General features: G+C 42.6%; 1 protein-coding gene and 2 long non-coding RNA genes across 3 annotated transcripts; 2 read left to right on the top strand and 1 right to left on the bottom strand.

Moving 5' to 3' along the window:
- Positions 1-1,209: 1,209 nt before the first annotated feature.
- Positions 1,210-7,725, top strand: LOC145423770 (uncharacterized). The gene is made up of 9 exons (XM_080296551.1): positions 1,210-1,308; positions 2,205-2,266; positions 2,366-2,392; positions 2,492-2,524; positions 2,980-3,012; positions 3,684-3,716; positions 3,913-3,945; positions 6,075-6,116; positions 6,392-7,725. Exons 1-9 carry the CDS (start codon positions 1,298-1,300, stop codon positions 6,619-6,621), a joined length of 504 nt encoding a protein of 167 aa, XP_080152677.1. The 5' UTR covers positions 1,210-1,297; the 3' UTR covers positions 6,622-7,725.
- A 5,047-nt stretch (positions 7,726-12,772) lies between these two features.
- On the bottom strand, positions 12,773-13,183 carry LOC145423768 (uncharacterized). The gene is made up of 2 exons (XR_013904809.1): positions 12,996-13,183; positions 12,773-12,897 (listed from the first exon to the last, which is right to left on the bottom strand). It is a non-coding gene; the product is annotated as an uncharacterized LOC145423768 (long non-coding RNA).
- Positions 13,184-13,283: 100 nt separating this feature from the next.
- Positions 13,284-14,292, top strand: LOC145423769 (uncharacterized). The gene is made up of 2 exons (XR_013904810.1): positions 13,284-13,410; positions 14,158-14,292. It is a non-coding gene; the product is annotated as an uncharacterized LOC145423769 (long non-coding RNA).
- The last annotated feature ends 5,019 nt before the right edge of the window (positions 14,293-19,311 follow it).

The raw sequence follows: 19,311 nt of genomic DNA, 5'->3' as shown, positions 1-19,311 counted from the left end.
AATGTGCTTCCTACAGCTCCTTTCTATTTCAGGTCGTCCTCTCTCCTGTGGGATGCTGTTAGAAAGACAGAAGATGGAGAGATGAATAAAAGAAAGGATAGGTGGACTGATTAATGGATGGAGGCTCTATAAACATGTAAATCTGACCTTACAGTGTTTCAAAGCTGCAGCAGAGGCTGAAAGAAGCAGTGCTGCTTTAAAAAGCCTCTTCAGCCCTTCAGCCAAGTCTCCATTTACAAAGAAAGACATTTTCAGACAGAAGAACCTTTGATAGCCAAATACCACACACACACACACACACACACACACACACACACACACACACACACACACACACACACACACACACACACACACACACGTTTCTGTAGCTGTCCTTGTGAGGACACTTGAGGGGGTGGTGGATACATTAGAGGGTTATCCAGATGATTAAACTGCCGCATCCATGTAACCCTAATGGCTCACATGACCATCATGATCACAGGCCAACTTGAGGTGAAATAGTGAAGTGAGGTGAAATGGGACTTTACATCAACTGTTAGAACTGAAGAAGCTTCTCAGATAACTGAATTGAATTGAGGAGGTCTTGGACTGTAATGGGTTAAGTCTGAGGGGGTTCCTTGTCTATAGTTGGTTTGGTTTAAGAAGGTCCTGGTCTGTAATGAGTTACATTTAAGGGGGTTCTCATATGTAGTGGGTCAAGACTGAGGGGGTCCTGGTCTGTAGTGGGCCAGGTTTCAAGTGAAGCATTGTTGTTCTGCTCTCACTATTGTTCAGGTTCTACTGGAGGATCTCAGTGTCTGAGTGAAATCTGGCCAGTGTGTGTGTCCCTCTGTCTCTCACTCTCTCTCTCTCTCTACACACACACACACACACACACACACACACACACACACGCACGCACGCACGCACGCACGCACGCACGCACGCACGCACGCACACACACACACACACACACACACACACACACACACACACACACTGTCTCTTTGAAATAATGTGAATTCATAAAGGTTGTCAAATTTCAGTCAAATCAACATTTCCAGACTTTAGGTCACCAGTGTCAGACTCATGGTCCTCATACATTCAGAAAAACTCACCTGGTTGGGAGTCTTCCTCTTCCTGTCTTTAACGCAGTAACCTGAAACTCTCGCACACACACTCTGACATTTAGGTCGATATATAAACTGCTGCAGAATCTCAGAACCTGACGATTCCTGCAGGGAAACACTGAAGTACTGTAAACAGTCAACCGTCTGCCTACCTGTACTGATCCCCTGTCTGACATCACATCACTATGCTCAACAGGTACGTCCATCCTCTCGTCTCAGTGTGTTTTTATTGTTTATTCTACAGAGTGAAACATTAATCAATAATATCAGGATATATTCTTGAAGCTTCCTGCTTGTTTCAGCTCTTCATTACTCTGTGTTAATGTTCTTCTTTGAGTTTGAAATTGCATTCCTACAAATTACATAAAACAATTTTAATATAAATTAACATGTAATTATTATATAGAGTGTATAACAGGGTTAACAACTTTTATTGCTTTTTAAAATTTCAGAATGCAAGAAGAAAACATTTTTTCTGCACCTGTACATCCAAAATAAAATAAAAGCATGTGTTATAAAATTTACATTAAAAAATATTATATTGAAAATGAGTTTAAAATTTTTTTTGTTTTTTGTTTTCATTTTAATTGTAAAAGCTGAGCTTATAAACTTTTTACTGCTCTAAAGAAACCTGAATTACAGTTAGCTTAATTTAAAACAAGCATTTAAAGAATTTATTCAAATCACTCGTGTTACATCACAGATAATGATGGTCTGACAGCTGATCAGCTGAAAGCTTAAAACAGATGCATTTCTTAGTTTGACCTGCAAGAAAAAAATATCCCTGATTTGTGTTTTTGTTCTTCAAATGTTAAATCAATACATGTATATTTTTCCTGAAGTTAATCTGATCCCAGTAAAAACAATGAAAACAGCAGAATCAGACTCGTTTATCCCCAGTGCCACCTTCAAAACAAATCAGGGCAGTTTTAAGGCCAGTTATTTTGAAGCATTAAATTTCAGAGGTCACACTGATGTGAAACTTAAACAGATTCATCCCAGATTTAAAGGTTTCTGACTTTGCACCAAAATGAGGCTTAAATGCCTTTTTTGCCTCAGGAAGTCAAACTGAATGTTGTATTTTTGTTGCAGGAACGTTGTTCTTCTGTTCTCTCTGTTCATCGTGCTGGTTGAGGGAGACATCGACTCCAGTGGTGGGGTTAAAAGTCATCTGTCTCTTCTGAATGACAATCTGAGTAAAATGTCACTGATGAACCTGCCTGTCCTCATGAAAGTGTTTCTTCACTTTGCAGATGCTGGAATACATGCCACATCGACAGGTAAATACCTCTGTGCTTTCTCACCTGTCTCTATTTCATCTCTGTACTATCTCACCTGTTTTTGTCTCACATGTATAATATTTTACCTCTCTCTGTCAGACAAAGATTCTACATCTGATGAAGCTCCTACAGGTTAGTATGTGTGGGGTTCGGGTGTGAATAATTTCTCGAATAAAATGGCTCAGTTCTTTGGTTTTATATGAAGAATATTTATTATTTTAAATATTGTAACACCAGGAGGTGGTGGTTAGCACTCTTGCCTCACAGCAAGAGGGTCCTGAGTTTAACTCCTGAGTTTCTGTGTGGAGTTTGCATGTTTTCCTCATGTTTGTCTCTCTGGATACTCCAGCTTCCTCCTACAGTCCAAAGACATGCAGTTAGTGGGGTTTATTGATGACTGTGGGTATGTGACTGCTTAAAAACTGTCAAGTGAAACCTTGAATTACTTTTCTGCTCACGTGGAGCACATCCATGAAACTGAGACATACCTGATACAAACATGGCAGAATTAGTGCCCCCCAGCAGGGCTGATTGTCGGCATCATTTCTGTTGAAGATTTTCTGAATGAAGTGTTGTTGTTGTTTCAGAGAGCATAAACGCCATCTCTCCTGATCACCCTGGTAAGAATCTCTGTTATTTTGAACTCAGACACAGCTGGAAAACACCTTTAAGCTCATGATATCAGTGTACGGAGTGTTAAAGTCTCGGTGAGAACAGAAATGGTCAGACTCCACCAACTTTGTGTATCCTGATCGACAATGTTAGGGTGAGTGAATCTAGACAACAGAAAGTATACTGAGTATACTGAACTGCCTTCATAGTACACCTGAGCTCATAGTTCTCCACAGAACTATGAGCTCAGGCACAGGCCTGAGCTCATTGTCTTGTGCTTCTCTGACATTTAACAACTGATGTGAGCAATAGTTTAAAATTGCTTCAGCAGGTCAATCTCAGGTGTATCTAAAAGTTACTGGAACAGTAACATGTCACAGTAAATCATGTTTCATCACTTTATCACATGTCTAAAATAAGCTTATGTAACCCCTCTCCCTTTGAGACGACTTCCTTTTGATTGGCTCTCCCTCACAAACAGAAGGGCTGAGCAACATGCTGGCAGAACCTCTGTCTGATATGAACTTCTGTCTCAAAAACATAAACTGACCTCATTGTTTGAAGCATATTTGATCTGAAGGTTAAGCACTGGAACTGGAGATTTCTGACTAGAAATAACAAGTTGAAGTTAAATCAAGACCAAAACACATCTAACACAAAAATTCTGTTCTGATTCCAGATGAATCACATTATTACGGAGGAGGACCTTCAGGTAGGTACACAATGATCATGATAGTGATGATGAAGATATAAGACGACAATCATCACGTGAACTCCTCACAGATGTTTTGCTTCTGACATTCATGATTACATGACAATAGTACTGTAAGGTGTTTGGTCAGACCTGATGCTGTATCTCACCTATTTACCTGTTTAATGTTTTTTTTCTGTGTGTCAATGTGTTTCAGACGTCAGCAGCTCAAGTTCACAGGCAGCAGACCGTGAGAACGATTTTTACCTTAACTTGCTTTAGATCAGTTAGTGTTCGAAGAAACATACCTTCTGACTAATCAGAGCCGAAAAGTGATGTACAATAACATTAATTATTCATAGGTAACACACCCCAGGGAATACAGCTCCACCTAGTGGCAGGAGGAGATTAGGAGGAGAGACAACAGGATTTACTGCAAGCAGAATCAGAATCAGATTTGGCAGTTTATGTGGTGATTTGGTGCCTGGCTATTTATGTAAGAAACATAATAATCTGCCTCATGTAGTGATACAAAAAGGGACAGTAACCCATAGCTCTCTGGTCTCATTGCACATACACTACTGGTCAAAGGTTTGGGCAAACCTTCTAATTTAATGGTTTTTCTTTATTTTCATGACTATTTATGATGTAGATCATCAAAACTATGAATGAACATATATGGAATTAAGTTGTAAACAAAAAAGTGTGAAATAACTGAAAACATGTTTTATATTTTAGATTCTTCAAAATAGCCGCTCTTTGCTTTGATTACTTCTTTGCACACTCTTAGCATTCTCTTGTTGAGCTTCATGAGGTAGTCACCTGAAATGGTTTTTCAAGTCTTGAAGGAGTTCCCAGAGATACTGAGCACTCCTTGGCCCTTTTGCCTTTGCTCTGCGATATATCTCATTCCAAACCCTGTTGATTGGGTTTAGGTCAGGTGACTGTGGAGGCCAGCCCATCTGGTGCAGCACTCCATCATTCTCCATCTTGGTCAAATAGCCCCTACACAGCCTGGAGGTGTGTTTGGGGTAAAAAATAAATGATGGAGCGGCATGTTGCTGCAGGATGCTGTGGTAGCAACACTGGTTCAGTGTGCCTTCAGTTTTAATAAATGCCCAATAGCATCACCACTAAAGCATCCCCACACCAACACACCTCCTCCTCCATGCTTTACTGTGGGAACCATTCATCTCAGTTCCACAGTGAAGGACCATCCATTTACCTGCATTGCACAAAGACACTGCAGGTGGACACAGATATCTTAAATTTAGACTCATCAGACCAAAGCACAGATTTTCACTGGTCTAATGTCAATTCCTTGTGTTTCTTGACCCAAACAAATCTCTTTAGCTTGTTTCTTTTCATTAATAGTGGATTCTCAGCAGCTATGTCCCCATAAAGGCCCAATTCATGCAGTCTCCTCTGAAGAGTTGATGTACAGATGTGTATGCTACTGGAACTAGAGGTGCTGGTATTTTGTGATTTCTGGGGATGATGACTTGGATAAATTTATCCTCAGCAGCAGGGGTGACTCTTGGTCTTCCTGGGGCAGTCCTCATGTGTGCCAGTTTCATTGTAGTGACTGATGTTTTTTGCGATTGCACTTGAGAATACATTCAAAGTTTTAGCAATTTTCCGGACTGATTGATCTTGTGTTCTTAAAGTAACTGTCACATTTCTTTACTTAGCTGATTGGTCCTTGCCATAATATGAATTCTAACAGTTTTCAAATAGGGCTGTCAGCTGTGTACCAAGCTGACGTCTGCACAACACAACTGATGGTCCCTAACAGTGTTAAGAAGGCAAGAAAATCCACAAATGAACCCTGAAAAGGCTCACCTGTGTGGTGAAAACTATTTCAGGTGACTGCACCATAAAGCTCATTGAGAGAAGGCCAAGAGTGTGCAAAGAAGTAATCAATGCAAAGGGTGGCTACTTTGAGGATTCTTCAGTTATTCATCAATTTTTTTCTTTGCTACATTATTCCATATATCTTGCTTCATATGTTTGATGTCTTCAGTTTGTAGCTACAATGTAAAAACTTTTAAAAATAAGTACTGTACATGTAAATGTATGCTTTTTATTTTCAGTTCCAGTAATCAATCGTATAACAGCACCTGGTATGTCCCTATATATATATATATATATATATATATATATATATATATATATATATATATATATATATATGGACAAAGTACTGGTCAACCTTCTCTGCTATACTTAAATTCAGTGACATCTTTGGAACCAGCCATTATTTTACAAATGTCTGGATATGCAGACTGCATGGATAGCTGCTGGATTTTGAATTCATCAGCTGAAATTAAAAGATGATTGATTGCTTGATTGATTAATTAATTGATTGATTGATTGCAGAACCCGCTGTAGCTGCTCCAAACAGTGTGGAAGAGGAAGATGGTGAGACAATAATACTCTGATTCTCTAGACCAAAAAACAGTTTTCATATTGTGAACCACCAATACGTTAGCAAATAAATTAATATCTAACTTGTTTACCCAGCAGCCAGAGTCCATTGGAGGTGAAAACTTTGTGACTTTCGAAACTTCTTTCTGATTGTTTTTTTAGTATCAGTTGATGAGCAGAATTTTTTTTCTGTGAAGTTGTACGCCTTCTTTTTCTTTAAACAGTTTCAAACTTTGTTTTTTTTGTTTGTTTTTGTTTTCCTTTTACAGATGACTCTGAAGAATCAGGGAAGAAAAAGTCCAGCTCTCGTTTGGCTAAACCGCGGAACTCCGCCCTCAACCACCAGAGTCCCGACCATGCCATTGAAAGCCCCGCCCTCCCACCACAGCTGGTAATCCCTCAGCCGGTAATCCCTCAGCCCATCATCCCTCAGCCCAAAACCCCGGTGAGGAGCCGAACGTCTAAGAGGCGATCCAGGAACAACCGCCGCCAGATATAGAACATCAGCAGTCACAGTTAGAACACAATGTTAAACCAAATAAAACCCAAACGCACACAGATCTGTCACATGATTAACGCAGACTCATACCACACATGAACTCACCTGAACACTCACAGCAGGTTGACATTTACCTTCAATTCGCTAGAATCACCAAGCCATTGATTTATTCCAGGGTTGAGTGAAACTGCTGTCCAGAATCCAGGGGTCATATTCATTATATACTACAGGTAAACTTCACGGAAAAAAAGTATTGGTCCACTTAGACTCTTAAGGTGTTTTAAAATATTTAACATTATTATTGTGCTCTGAATCAGAAGTTGTAAAAATTTGGCTTACAAAAAACAAATACACGAAAGACACGATGTCTTTTCTTTTCACACAGAAAAAATTCAGAGAAAACAAAATTTGTCAAACCGCGTGACAACCTTGGCAGTCTGCTTGGCTGCCAGATGTTTGGGGCAGGAGCAAGAAATGTAAGAACAGGAAGAAGGTTTTGGGTTCTTGCCCAGTGATTAACATGGGGAACTTGGATTAATTTTACGGCTAGGTGCTTGATTGACTGTATGTTTACTCTGTGTAAGGAGGAAAACGAAACAGAGCTCAATTTAACTGGAATGAACACAGCAGGTGTGAAAATCTTCATCTTTTTAATTCAGGTGTTTTCAATTCCGTTATCACAGGTGTATGTAATCTAGCCATGCAGTCTGCCTTTACAAACATTTGTGAAAGAATGGCTCATTCCAAAGAACTGAATTTAAGTATACCACTACATCAGGATACCACATTTGCAACAAGTCAGAATTTCTTCCCTTTAGATGTTCTGTGTCATCTGTAATGTACTACTGTTATTGCAAAGTGGAAGCATTTAAGAACCACAGCAGGTCAACCATGAAGTGTCAGACCAAGTTTTATCTTTGGCCCTAATGTATTTCATTAGCTTTGACCCCTGGATCAAGCAGACCTCGGAGTATTAAACCTGCTCTTTGCTGTTTTTATTCTTTCTTTTATATGTGTGTTCCTGAAACATTTAAACATTTGTGATGGGAATTTCTTTTGATTGTTTCATTTATCAGATTTAAATAAAGTTAAACTGAACATGAACTGTGGACCTTGTGATGCTGTAGCTGTTATAGGTACTGTGCTACAGTGGTTTATCTAACAGACTCCAATTTGTTCATGTAAATGGAGAGTCCTCTTCACACACTAAGGTTAATAATGGTGTTCCACAGGGTTCTGTGCTAGGATCAATTCTGTTTACATTATACATGCTTCCCTTAGGCAGCATCATTAGAAGGCATGGCATAAATTTTCACTGCTATGCCGATGATACCCAACTTTATTTATCCATGAAGCCAGATAACACATACAGATTAGTTTAACTACAGAAATATTTTAAAGATGTAAAGACCTGGGTGACCTCATATTTTTTTGCTTCTAAATGCAATTAAAACTGAGGATATTGTACCTAGCCCTCTCAGAAATATAGTACCTAACCAAATACTTACTCTGGATAGCATTACCGTGGCCTCCAGTAACACGGTGAGGAATATTGGAGTCATTTGTGACCAGAATATGTCCTTCAATGCGCATATTAAATAAATAGGTAAGTCTGCTTTATTGTGTTTATATTTCTAAAATTAGAAGTTCATGCATTTATTACTTCTAGGCTACTGGGCTATTGTAGCACGTTATTATCAGTATGTCATAGAAATCTCCCTGAAAAGCCTTCAGTTGATCCAAAATCTGCAGCTACAGCTGCAGCAAGAGTACTGACAGGGACTAGAAAGAGAGAGCATATTTCTCCTATAATGTCTTTTGTTCATTAGCTCCCTGTTAAATCCACAGTCACAATCAAATTTAAAATCCTTCTCATTACATACAAGGTCTTCAATAATCATTTTATCTTAATGACCTCATTGTACGGTATCACCCTATTAGAGTTTAAAGCAAAAATGATTATTTAACAAGTAATTTTAGTTTTATATATTTATGTTATGTATTGTGTTACCAGACATAAAAAAAATCCTGAAGAGGTGTTCCTCACAGTGTTACTGGTGGCATGTTCAGGAGGTAGAGCAGGTCATCTGCTAATTGGAAGGTGGTTCGATCCTTGGCTGCTGTACATGCCACATCTCCTTTGGCAAGATACTTACCTCAAGTTGATCCCCGATGCATCTATAGGAGTAACACTTACATTGAAAAAGCATAGCAAAAAGTGTTTGTGTGAATGAGGCAAGTTGTGTAGTGTGCTCAGTCACAGAAAAGCACTGTATTATAACCAGTCAACCACTTATCAGAGCTAAAAAGGGAACTCATTGGAGGAGGGACATTCCCCATGAGACACAAGGAAATAGAAAATAATTAATGTGTGGTATGTTCTGCATTTATATGTATATACATATATCAGAGGTTCATGGTTTGTACTCATGGGTTGTTTAACAAGATATTACCTCTTTCATACAGTCCCTGAGGCAACCTGTAGCACCTCCCGGGGGAGGAAAAATGAAAATGGAAGGATTCAGGGAGTCTCACGTGGCAAATGGGGGTTTACACTGTGTGTCTGTGTGCTGGTTTTTAAACATGCTTGTTTGCTTGATGGTTGTTGCTGCAGAAACGAATCAATAGCCTCTCCACATGCTTGCAGTGTGTTATCAGTGAAGGTAGCAACAGACAGGGAGAGTCTGGCTGTGATCCGGGTTTCTAACATCATTTCAGATCTACAGGGTGTTCAAAACACACTCAGGCTTCTCAGTTACAAGACTCAGTTTTTTTTTTTGTTTGTTTGTTTTTTTTTTTTATCTCCGGAGATTAAAAATCTCTTGATAAGTGGGTCTTGGCTAAGACACACAGCAGTACAATCAGCAGTGTTTATACAGACTAATAATACACACAAGTACCCACAGCAAACAGCACAAAATAAGTTTACACAGATATCTGACACCAAAACTAAAATCAAAATTCCAAAACTTAAAGGTGAAAGAAATTTAATGCACCAGAATAATTCACAGTTATACTGTCTGCAGCCTCGAGATCACTAGAATAAATCTAATAAATAATTTTTCTGAGAACAGCTCAGGAGGACAGAGCTGCAAATTTTCCAGATTCACTATGAACTACTGAGGACAGACAGAAGGAGTCTTTGGAAAGTGACAAAAGTTGTTTTTTGTTTCCTTTCTGTCTTCCTGTCTCTCTTCATCGCTTTGGTTCCCGTTGGTCTCTCAGCCTTTGGATTCCTTGACTGAAGGCTTTGTTTCTGTAGGTCCTCTCTGAGCTATACATGCTTCTCTCCTATGCGCTCTGTTTTTGGTTCTCTCATTGGGCAGCCTCTGACCACTCTACCTGACACATCTGTTTCCTGTGTTGGTTCTAACATGTTTTCTTTTCACTTGCTACATGTAAGATATTTTTCTTAGCTCTTCAGTTGAATTAAATTGTATATATACAGTGCCAAATCACAACAACAGCCTGTGGAGGTAAGCACAGATGACATGGAGCTCTTAGTTCTCACTCCTGCTTTATTACTCTCCTCACATCAACTGAACATATCGCGCCACAAAACACAGCAACACACTTCCTCAACACTGGGTGTGAGTGTGGGGTTCTCCTAAAGGAAAAAACAGAATCCATCAGCCTGGTGGTAGGTGGGCGGCCGCGGCGGGGCCTGGGCCGGAACCACCTGATCATCCTGCAGAACATGCGCAGGCTTAGGTGTTTCAACAGAGACAACCTCCTGCCGACCTCCAAAGTCCAAAAGGAAATGTTTTTGGACTTTGTTTAATAACCCTGTACGGCCCGTCATACAGTGAACGCAGTGGAGTTCTATGGGCATCGGAGTACAGAGAAAAGCTGGATGGCTTCTACTCTTCTGCTGACCCCAGGCGGATGTGGCAAGGCCTGCAGCACATCACAGAGTATAGGGTCACCACCAGCACCATCAGCTCTACAGGCAGTCTTCTGGATGATCTCAATGCATTCTACACCCGCTTCGAGACCTCCCAGACCCTTCAGACCCCCCAGACCTCCCCGACCCCCCATGTCTTCCAGACCTGCCAGAACCCCCAGACTACCCACCCCCGCCAGCGGTCACAATAGACCAGGTGCACAAAGCCCTGAGGAGGATCAACCCCCGCAAGGCAGCAGGACCAGACAACATCCCGGGATGGGCTCTTAAATCATGTGCCAATGAGATGGCGGAGGTTCTTACCTCCATCTTCAACCTCTTCCTCAGCCAGAACACTGTCCCCACATGCTTCAAGACTACAACCATCATCCCTCTCCCCAAGACAAGCCCAGCCACCTGCCTGAACGACTATAGACCAGTTGCACTCACTCCAATCATTGTGAAGTGTTTTGAGAGAGTGGTGCTGGCCTACATCCAGAGCAGCATCACAGACACTCTGGACCTCCTGCCATATGCCTACCGGTCCAATAGGTCCACGTCAGACACTATCGCTGCTGCCCTTCACTATTCATTCTCCCACCTGTAAAACAAAGAATCAGGGTACTTTTTGTTGATTACAGCGCCGCTTTCAATACTGTTATCCCACACAAACTCACTCACAAGCTGGCAACACTCGGCCTGCACCCCGCCCTATGTGACTGGCTACAGGACGTTTTGACTGAGAGGCCTCAGTCTGTCAGGATCGGCAACAGGACTTCAGCCAGCATTATTACAAACACTGGCATCCCACAAGGTTGCGTCCTCAGCCCCATCCTCTACACCCTGTACACCCATGACTGTGTCGCCTCCAACAAAGACAACATAATTTTGAAGTTCGCGGACGACACTGCAGTGATCGGTCACTGGAGGGGACGAAGCGGCTTATAGGAGAGAGGTGGCCGGTCTGGTGTGAGGACAACTCTCACGGCAGCTGTCGGAGGAAGAGGTGGGCGAAGAGGTATCCTCCATCATCCGGTCCGAGTAAGGACAACATGTTCTCCATGAGCTCCAGAGCCGTGCCACCACCCAGGCCTGAGAAGGAGAGAAGCTTTTCGGCACGCTCTGTGTCGGAGAGGGCATATGCCGAAGAAGCAGCCCCTTAAGGACAGCGTATTTCCCTTGAGCGGGTGGGTCCCAGAGGAGGGTCATCGCGCGATGGGTGGCTAGCGGGTCCAGCAAGGCCACCACATGGTGATACTTCATGTCGTCAGCCGAGATGCCGTGAAGGGCAAACTGTGCCTCCACATGCACGAACCACGACGGCAGATCGTGGAGCCAAAAGTCCGGCAGCTTCAGCGCCACAGCAAAAGCAGCTGCAGCTGCAGCAGGAGGTGGTGGACCGACGGCTGCTGATGCATCCAGAGCGGAGCCGGCGTCATCCTTGACCTGTAGCATGTTCGAGTCTGGAGTCACCAATGTGGAGGTAAGCACAGACAACACGGAGCTCTTAGTTCTCACTCCTGCTTTATTACTCTCCTCACATCAACTGAACACATTGCGCCACAAAACACAGCAACACACTTCCTCAACACTGGGTGTGAGTGGAGCTCTCTAGTGGTCCACCACAGCCTATATTTTAAGGTAGACCCTAAAATACTACATGAAGAGAAAAACCCAACAATCATATGACCCCCTATCAGTAAGCACTTTGGCGACAGTGGGAAAGGAAACCTCCCTTTTAACAGGAAAGAACCTTTGGCAAAACCAGGCTTAGGGAGTGACCGGTTGGGGTGAGAGAAGGAAGATATGACAAACGACATGCTGTGGAAGAGAGCCAGAGATAATGCCTACAGGCTCCTGCTGAAATCTAAATACATGAAACAAACTGACCTTTATTGGCACAGAAACAACTCAGTTCTACCTGTCTGCAAGTGCTTACTTTACTTATATTGGATTTGGACACCTTGCATTAACATATTACCATAAACAGGTCTTATTTGGTGTTCATTTAGTGTACTTTATTTGGTGCTTCCCAGCAGGAAGACTTCATGACAGAGACAGTATGAAGCTTCATCTTCAAAGTAATACCTTCCATTTTGTAAAGCTGGCATTGTTTAACATATTTCTGAAACATGATCAGTCTTTGACTTGGAAAAGTTCAGAGGTCACTACCAAAACATTTAGTTTTTAGGTGAGATTTGTCACAATGGCCACAGGCCGATAGCTAAATTGGACTCAAACGCAGATAACCACAACAGAGACGGCTCGCACGTTTTACAGTGTTTGTTTATTAGATCAACAGGTGAATTTGTGGCAAAGTGTTGCTAATGGTGTGGCCGTGGGTCAGTGGGGTGAACGGGGAATTGGCAGGTAGCGACGGGGACGGAGTGCGTCTGGGAAGAAAAAAAGAACGGGGTTAAGAAGGCGGCAAGCATAGGGTATTTAGCAGAGGTGGTTATGACTGATAATGCTTATGGATAGTTGGGGTAACCTTGGCTTTGAGGGAGAGGTGGTGAGGATCCAGGTGAGTAGTGGCAAAGGCTGGCTGACCTGAGTTCTGCTGTGTCCAAGGTGGTGAGTGGTGGCCGGAGGGCAGGCAGGTGAGGTCCTTTGTATTGCCCCAGAATGCGAGGTTAATCCGAGGAGCTCTGGGGGTTGAAGGCAGTGGCAAAGAAGGTCCTGGAAAACAATGCGAGGTCATTGACAAACTGGTGTTGAAGAAGAGGCTCAGTGGAGCTTAAATCCTCAACCTGATTACCCAGAATCAGCCTAAGGTGTGCAGGACTGCAGGAGGGATGATGGCTCCACCCAGGGGTGGAGACCAAGGAACTCAGGTGCCTGATGGAACTTTCCAGTCAAACCTCCAGATCCTGAAAAGATTGAGGATGTGCAGCTCTGCCTGTAATGTGAGTAAACAGTTCACGTGCACATTTATCATTTAATGTAATATTTAATGTGTCAATCAGGATGTCAGTGACACTATGACCTGATACCAATAAAACATACATGGATTTATTTACAATTAATCTGGTTAATTACATTCTTGTTTCATTTTGGAACAAAGATGTTGTGTTAATAAAGTTTATTTGAACTTCATTGTTTGGTTTAAAACAGTTTCTGGTGCTGTTCAGTTGATTATCAAAGTGAAGTGAACACAGAGCTCATTAGAGGCTGTTAGCATGCCCTTGCACACACACACACACACACACATACACACAGACACGCCCACACACATACACAGATACACAGTCTGCAGTAGCAGATTTATGGCTTTCTTTGTGTTTTGCTGTTTTTTGTCCTCAGTTGAACTCGACTGAATCTGAAAAGCCAGATTTTTGGTTTTCTGTTTTAATTTTCAAAGCTCATCGTGGCCACTAAACAAAGGTTGAAGTTCAAAGAAACAACACAAATATAAAAAAAACTTCTCTTTTTAACTTCAATAAATAAATCTGACTATGCTCAAATCAGACTTTCACCCCTGTATTTTACTGTACATGACTAACACTGTCAGGTTCCTCTCTGTTAAAAGGGAGTTTTTCGCTCCTCACTGTTGCCAAAGTGCTTGCTGGTAGAGGGTCAAATGATCGTTGGGGTTTTCTCTGTATTATTGCAGGGTCTTTACTAACAGAATGTTTTTTCTCTCCTTATTTTAGCAGCTGCTGGGGGCCTGGAGAAGGCGGATCTGTCCAAGGCAGAGAAAGTGACGGATGGGCAAGGGTTGAGCTGAGTGAACACGCCGATTAAATGTAGAGTCACAAAAATAAGAATAAAAAGTGTGAAAGAGAAAACACATTCATCTGCTGTGTGTCAAGGTGTTGCGCTGGAAAGGGTGGCCAAAGTGCTACAAGGGTTCAAGGTTCAAGGTTCTTTATTATTTGTCACATGCATAGTTATACAAGTATAACACACAGTGAAATGTAGCCTGACACGCTCCTCGACATGTGCAAAAATTGGGGGGGGGGGGTGTAGAGGAAGAACGTTATATATATATACACACATATAGTATATACACTGGGTGAATGTGCAGTAGTAGCAGCAAGCAGGTGAATTCTGTACATTAATATGAATAGACATCTGACTATTTTACAGGATAGACAATATAAACATATTTAAAATTAAAGGAATTGAAATGTACATTGTGCCTTGGTTTAGTGTCTGGAAGAGAGTCGTGTCTCAGTCAATTATAGATGATGTGAGAGGGCGGGTGTGTGTGTTTAGGGCACGGATGGCTTGGGGATAGAAGCTCCTCTTGAGTCTCTCTGTCCTTGCCCGGAAGATGCGGAACCTTCTACCAGATTGCAGAAGTTGGAACAGTTTGTTGCCAGGATGGGACGGGTCCTTCAGTATCTGCGCTGCTCTAGTCCGGCATCTCCTGGTGTAGGTGTCCTGAAGCGGGGGGAGAGCAATCCTGCAGCAGCGTTCTGCTGTACGGATCACTCTCTGGAGAGCTTTTTGGTCCTTCACACAGCTGTTCCCGAACCACGATGTCATGTTCTGTGTGAGGATGCTCTCCACAGTGCCTGTATAGAAAATCCTGAGGATCTTTGGAGAGACCCTGAACTTCTTCAGTTGTCGTAGGTGATACAGGCGCTGCCTAGCCTTTTTGGTCTGGAGCTGAATGTGGGCAGCCCATGTCAGGTCTGAGGAGATGTGGACACCAAGATACTTGAAGGACTGCACCCTCTCCACTGGAGCTCCATTGATGATAATGGGCTTGTAGTCTCTGTGCTGACCCCTTCTGAAGTCCACCACCAGCTCCTTGGTCTTGCTGACGTTCAGCTGGAGGTGGTTGTCCTGGCACCACGATGCCAGATTCTTCACTTCATCCATGTAGGCCACCTCATCGTTGTTGGAGATGGCACACAACATCACTGTGTCGTCAGCAAACTTCACAATGGTGTTGGAGCCATGGGTGGCCACACAGTCTGAAGTGTAGAGGGAGTAGAGCAGTGGCGAGAGGACACATCCCTGAGGTGCTCCTGTGTTGATGGTGATGCTGTTGGAGAAGCACCTGCCCACCCTCACCACCTGAGTTCTGCCAGTGAGGAAGTCCAACACCCATGCACACAGACGGCTGTTAAGTCCCAGATCCCTCAGCGTTGTGAACAGTCTGCAGGGCACTATTGTGTTAAACGCTGAACTGTAATCAACAAACAGCATTCGCACATAGTTACCCTGTTTCTTGTCCACGTGGCTGAGAGTGGTGTGTAGGACGTGGGCGATGGCATCCTCTGTGGATCTGTTGGATCTGTAGGCGAACTGCAGCGGATCTGTGGTGTCTGGGATGGAGGAGGAGATGATGTTCTTCAGCAGCCTCTCAAACACCTTCATTACTACCGAGGTCAGTGCAACTGGCCGGTAATCGTTCAGGGATGAGGGTTTGCTGTTCTTGGGCACAGGGATGATGGTGGATCTTTTGAAGCATGTGGGGACCACAGACTTCGCCAGGGACTCGTTGAAGATGTAAGTGAACACACCTGCTAGCTGGTTAGCACAGCAGCGCCACCGGTGGGAAGGTTGGGGGATCGATCCCCGTCTCCTCTAGCTGTAAGCCACAGGAACCATCAGTAAGGTCTTAGCTTAACTGTTGTTAAATCTTCTGCACGGAAACAGTTTGATATCACCTTTACTGACTTGTAAGGAATTTCCTGTGGCTGGGATTGAGCAGTCAGACCGGAGTTAGCTGCATGGCCACATTCCTCAGGCTGCTCTCTGCAGCACCTCAACACTATTCACACCCTCTACCATACCTTTATATGCTGCTGTTATAGCCCTAAAGTATAATGACTGGTGATTTGTGGCACAAAGTGATACAAAGTGATACGCACGCCGTATGAGGCCGCTTTGTAGGCGCTCATATCGCCAGTGGCGAGACCCGCGTTGTAGGAGGCGGTCCTGGCGTTTACTGCAGTGCGGATCGATCTGTCCATCCACGGTTTCTGGTTTGGGAATGTGGTGACTCTCGCAGTGGGGATAATCTCCTCCGCTAGCATATTGACGAAGCATACTGCTACTTCCGTAAACTCGTTGATGTCGACTGCGCATGCTCTGAACATGTCCCAGTCTACGTCGTTGAGTGCGTCCTGTAGCGTAGCTTCTGATTGGGCAGTCCACCGTTTTACTTTCTTCGTGGTCACGTCTTCCCTCCGTATGCTTTGTTTATACTGGGGAATGAGGAAGATGGCGTTGTGGTCAGACTTCCCAACAGCCGGGTGTGGTAAACATGCTGGTAAAAGTTTGGCATGACTTGTCTGAGGTTCGCTTTGTTAAAGTCTCCTGCTACAATGAGGGCTGCGCCCGGGTCCTTGTTACAATAACTTTAGCTATTCTAACTACTGCTAGCTTGAAGGCCTGCGGTACTTAGCCGATTAATAGAGGTAGGTTGATCATATTTAAGATTGAAGCATTAATTAATGGTAGGACTGATAAAGGTAGGGGTCTAACAGACATGTTGATGGTTTGGAGGAAGGAATTACTGAAGTTAGATCAGAAGTGTCAGGGTTAGTGCTGTGGCAGGCAGGATGAGGACCCAATTGCTGGACTCAGAACACAAGAGGGGTAAACTAAGAGAGGAAACAAAAACCTAACACAGGAAACTAGAAACTAAGATCTAAGAGTGTAGGAAACTAGAACCTGGGAAACTAGAAATGAGGAGACAAATGAACATTAAGACAAAGGAGACTAGATGTGAAACGTAGAATACAGAGGAAGAACAGTAACCTAGGGATTAGAAACTATTAAAGCACAAGCAGAACCATGAACAACAATAAATCAAAGAATATTAATTAAACCTGAAACAGTGTGTGACAAAAAGATCAACTGGAGAAAAAAAATCTAAATAAATATCAATGGCATTGAAAGCAGCTGTACATTATGTTGTGTCTGTGAGATTGTTATGAGTTTTCTCTAATGCTTAAAATTTTATTTGTGAAGCCATTTCTAGTTAATGTTAAAAGAATGGTTCTCTCAATAGTGTTCTGACTTTTTGTCAGCCTGGCTAGAGTGCTATTGGCCATTTATTTTACATGAATTTCTTTCTTCCTAATTATGTCCCTTCATCTATTTTCTTACCATATTAATTTTACCTTCCTCTGTCTTTTCCTCACTCTTTTATTGGGACTGCTGTTCCTCATCCAGCACTTCTTCATAGCTAATGTTAGCAACAGCTGCCTCTTGTGATGGCAAGGGCTTTATATTAGTTGTTGTTGGTGCTACTGTTGACTATGCAGCTGCTAAAGTTACATGTTTCTGCATCTGTTTCTAGTTTCTTTCTTTCTCTCAGCTTTTCAGCTTTTCAACCACTTCAACACTACAGTCTGTTGTACAAAGTACACAAGTACAACGGGAAGTTAGGTAAGGAGCCAGTTGTGGTAAGAGATTTGATTGGGCAAACCATTGTCAGTATTAAGAATGAAGCCTGTACCCTGTGTAATTATATATTTGGCCAGATTTCTAGAAATAGGAGCTGCTCCATCAAAGTTGGAATGTTTCTGCTTAATTAGACCCAGTTTTCACTAGAAAGTTTCTGAATTAAAAAGCTCACCTTTTTTTTCAGTCCTGGTGTGCTGACTGTAAGCTCGTCTGGAATCTGGTGCAACTAGGTTCCAGAAGTGTGACTAGCTGGCTGCATGGATGAATTCATGACTCATGAGGATAATTCACAGTAAATAAAATGTTTTCACAGAGACCACGCCTACCACACAGTTATTGCCAAATCTGTAGTCAGCTACTCTGACATCATGTTTGCATAATCAGCACTGCAGGATAACTATATTTGTTCACCCACACTGTGAGCGCCTGCTCTTTGTTTTAACAGAGCTAGCACTCTTTCATGCTGCAACAGTGGTCATGTTAAAGCTTACAAGGAGTGTCTCAAAGTCAAACAAGTTCATTCTTTCACTTCTTTTGAACACTGGAACTCAGAACTCATTGTAACCATTTAAAATTATAAAACAACTTTTGGATAGAGGGAGAGCAGGTCATCTAACAATTGAAAGGTTGGTAGTTTGATCTCCAGCTAGGGCAACTAGTGAACTCTGAGTGTGCGTGAATGTAAGATACCTTGCTTAGACACTTACTATACAAGTACCAGTCCAGCCAAAAAAATAGTTTCTATACAGATTCATAGTCAAAGGAGCTTGCAAAGAAAAGCGTCTGGACTTATTTAAGTTACTTGAAGACGTTTCACCTCTCATCCGAGAAGCTTCTTCAGTTCTAAGGTCAAATGGTGGGGAGTCCCAGATTTAAACCTAGTGGGAGTATCCCTCCACAGAGGGACAAAAGGATCCCCTGATGATCCTCTAATCCCCTGAGCCAAGGTGTGAAACTGGGTGTGGGTCCCAATCAGGGTTTCGGGTGTGCTCATTGTGAAACCTGGCCCCACCTTATCATGCGAATTCCTGAGGGCAGAAATGAATATACAGATTCATAAAAAGATCTAAAAACAAAAGATCAACAATACAGACGTGAAGAGGAAAAGAAGACGCTCTTTGTTTTTGTGGTCCAACCGGTTCATGTCTGAGGACATATTCATTCCAGACACACACATGCTCACACACACATCTCTGTACATTTCCTGGTGGAACAGTTAGATGTGGTTACAATGCTTTGTCTCAGCGTTACGTTTCAAACGTTGGTGCTGCGATAACAATCAGCTCAGAGTAATTTAATGCTGATCAGACGAAAGCACGAGGAGTTGAAGTTGAGAAAACATGAAAAAACATTCTGCAAGGAGAAACGAGTTAAAGGCTTCATTAACTGGAGTTCAGTTTAATGATGAACAAAGTCATGCTGGTGCGAGAGTCCAA

Source organism: Astatotilapia calliptera, chromosome 22 (genome assembly GCF_964374335.1).
Source record: "Astatotilapia calliptera chromosome 22, fAstCal68.1, whole genome shotgun sequence".
NCBI classification, from domain to species: Eukaryota; Metazoa; Chordata; class Actinopteri; order Cichliformes; family Cichlidae; genus Astatotilapia; species Astatotilapia calliptera.
This window is presented reverse-complemented; position numbering and strand designations above follow the sequence as displayed.

Coding starts and splice junctions, on each gene's coding strand:
- LOC145423770 (XM_080296551.1), top strand. Junction 3,717..3,912: donor TTACGGAGGAGGACCTTCAG/GTAGGTACACAA, acceptor AATGTGTTTCAG/ACGTCAGCAGCTCAAGTTCA. Junction 3,946..6,074: donor AAGTTCACAGGCAGCAGACC/GTGAGAACGATT, acceptor GATTGATTGCAG/AACCCGCTGTAGCTGCTCCA.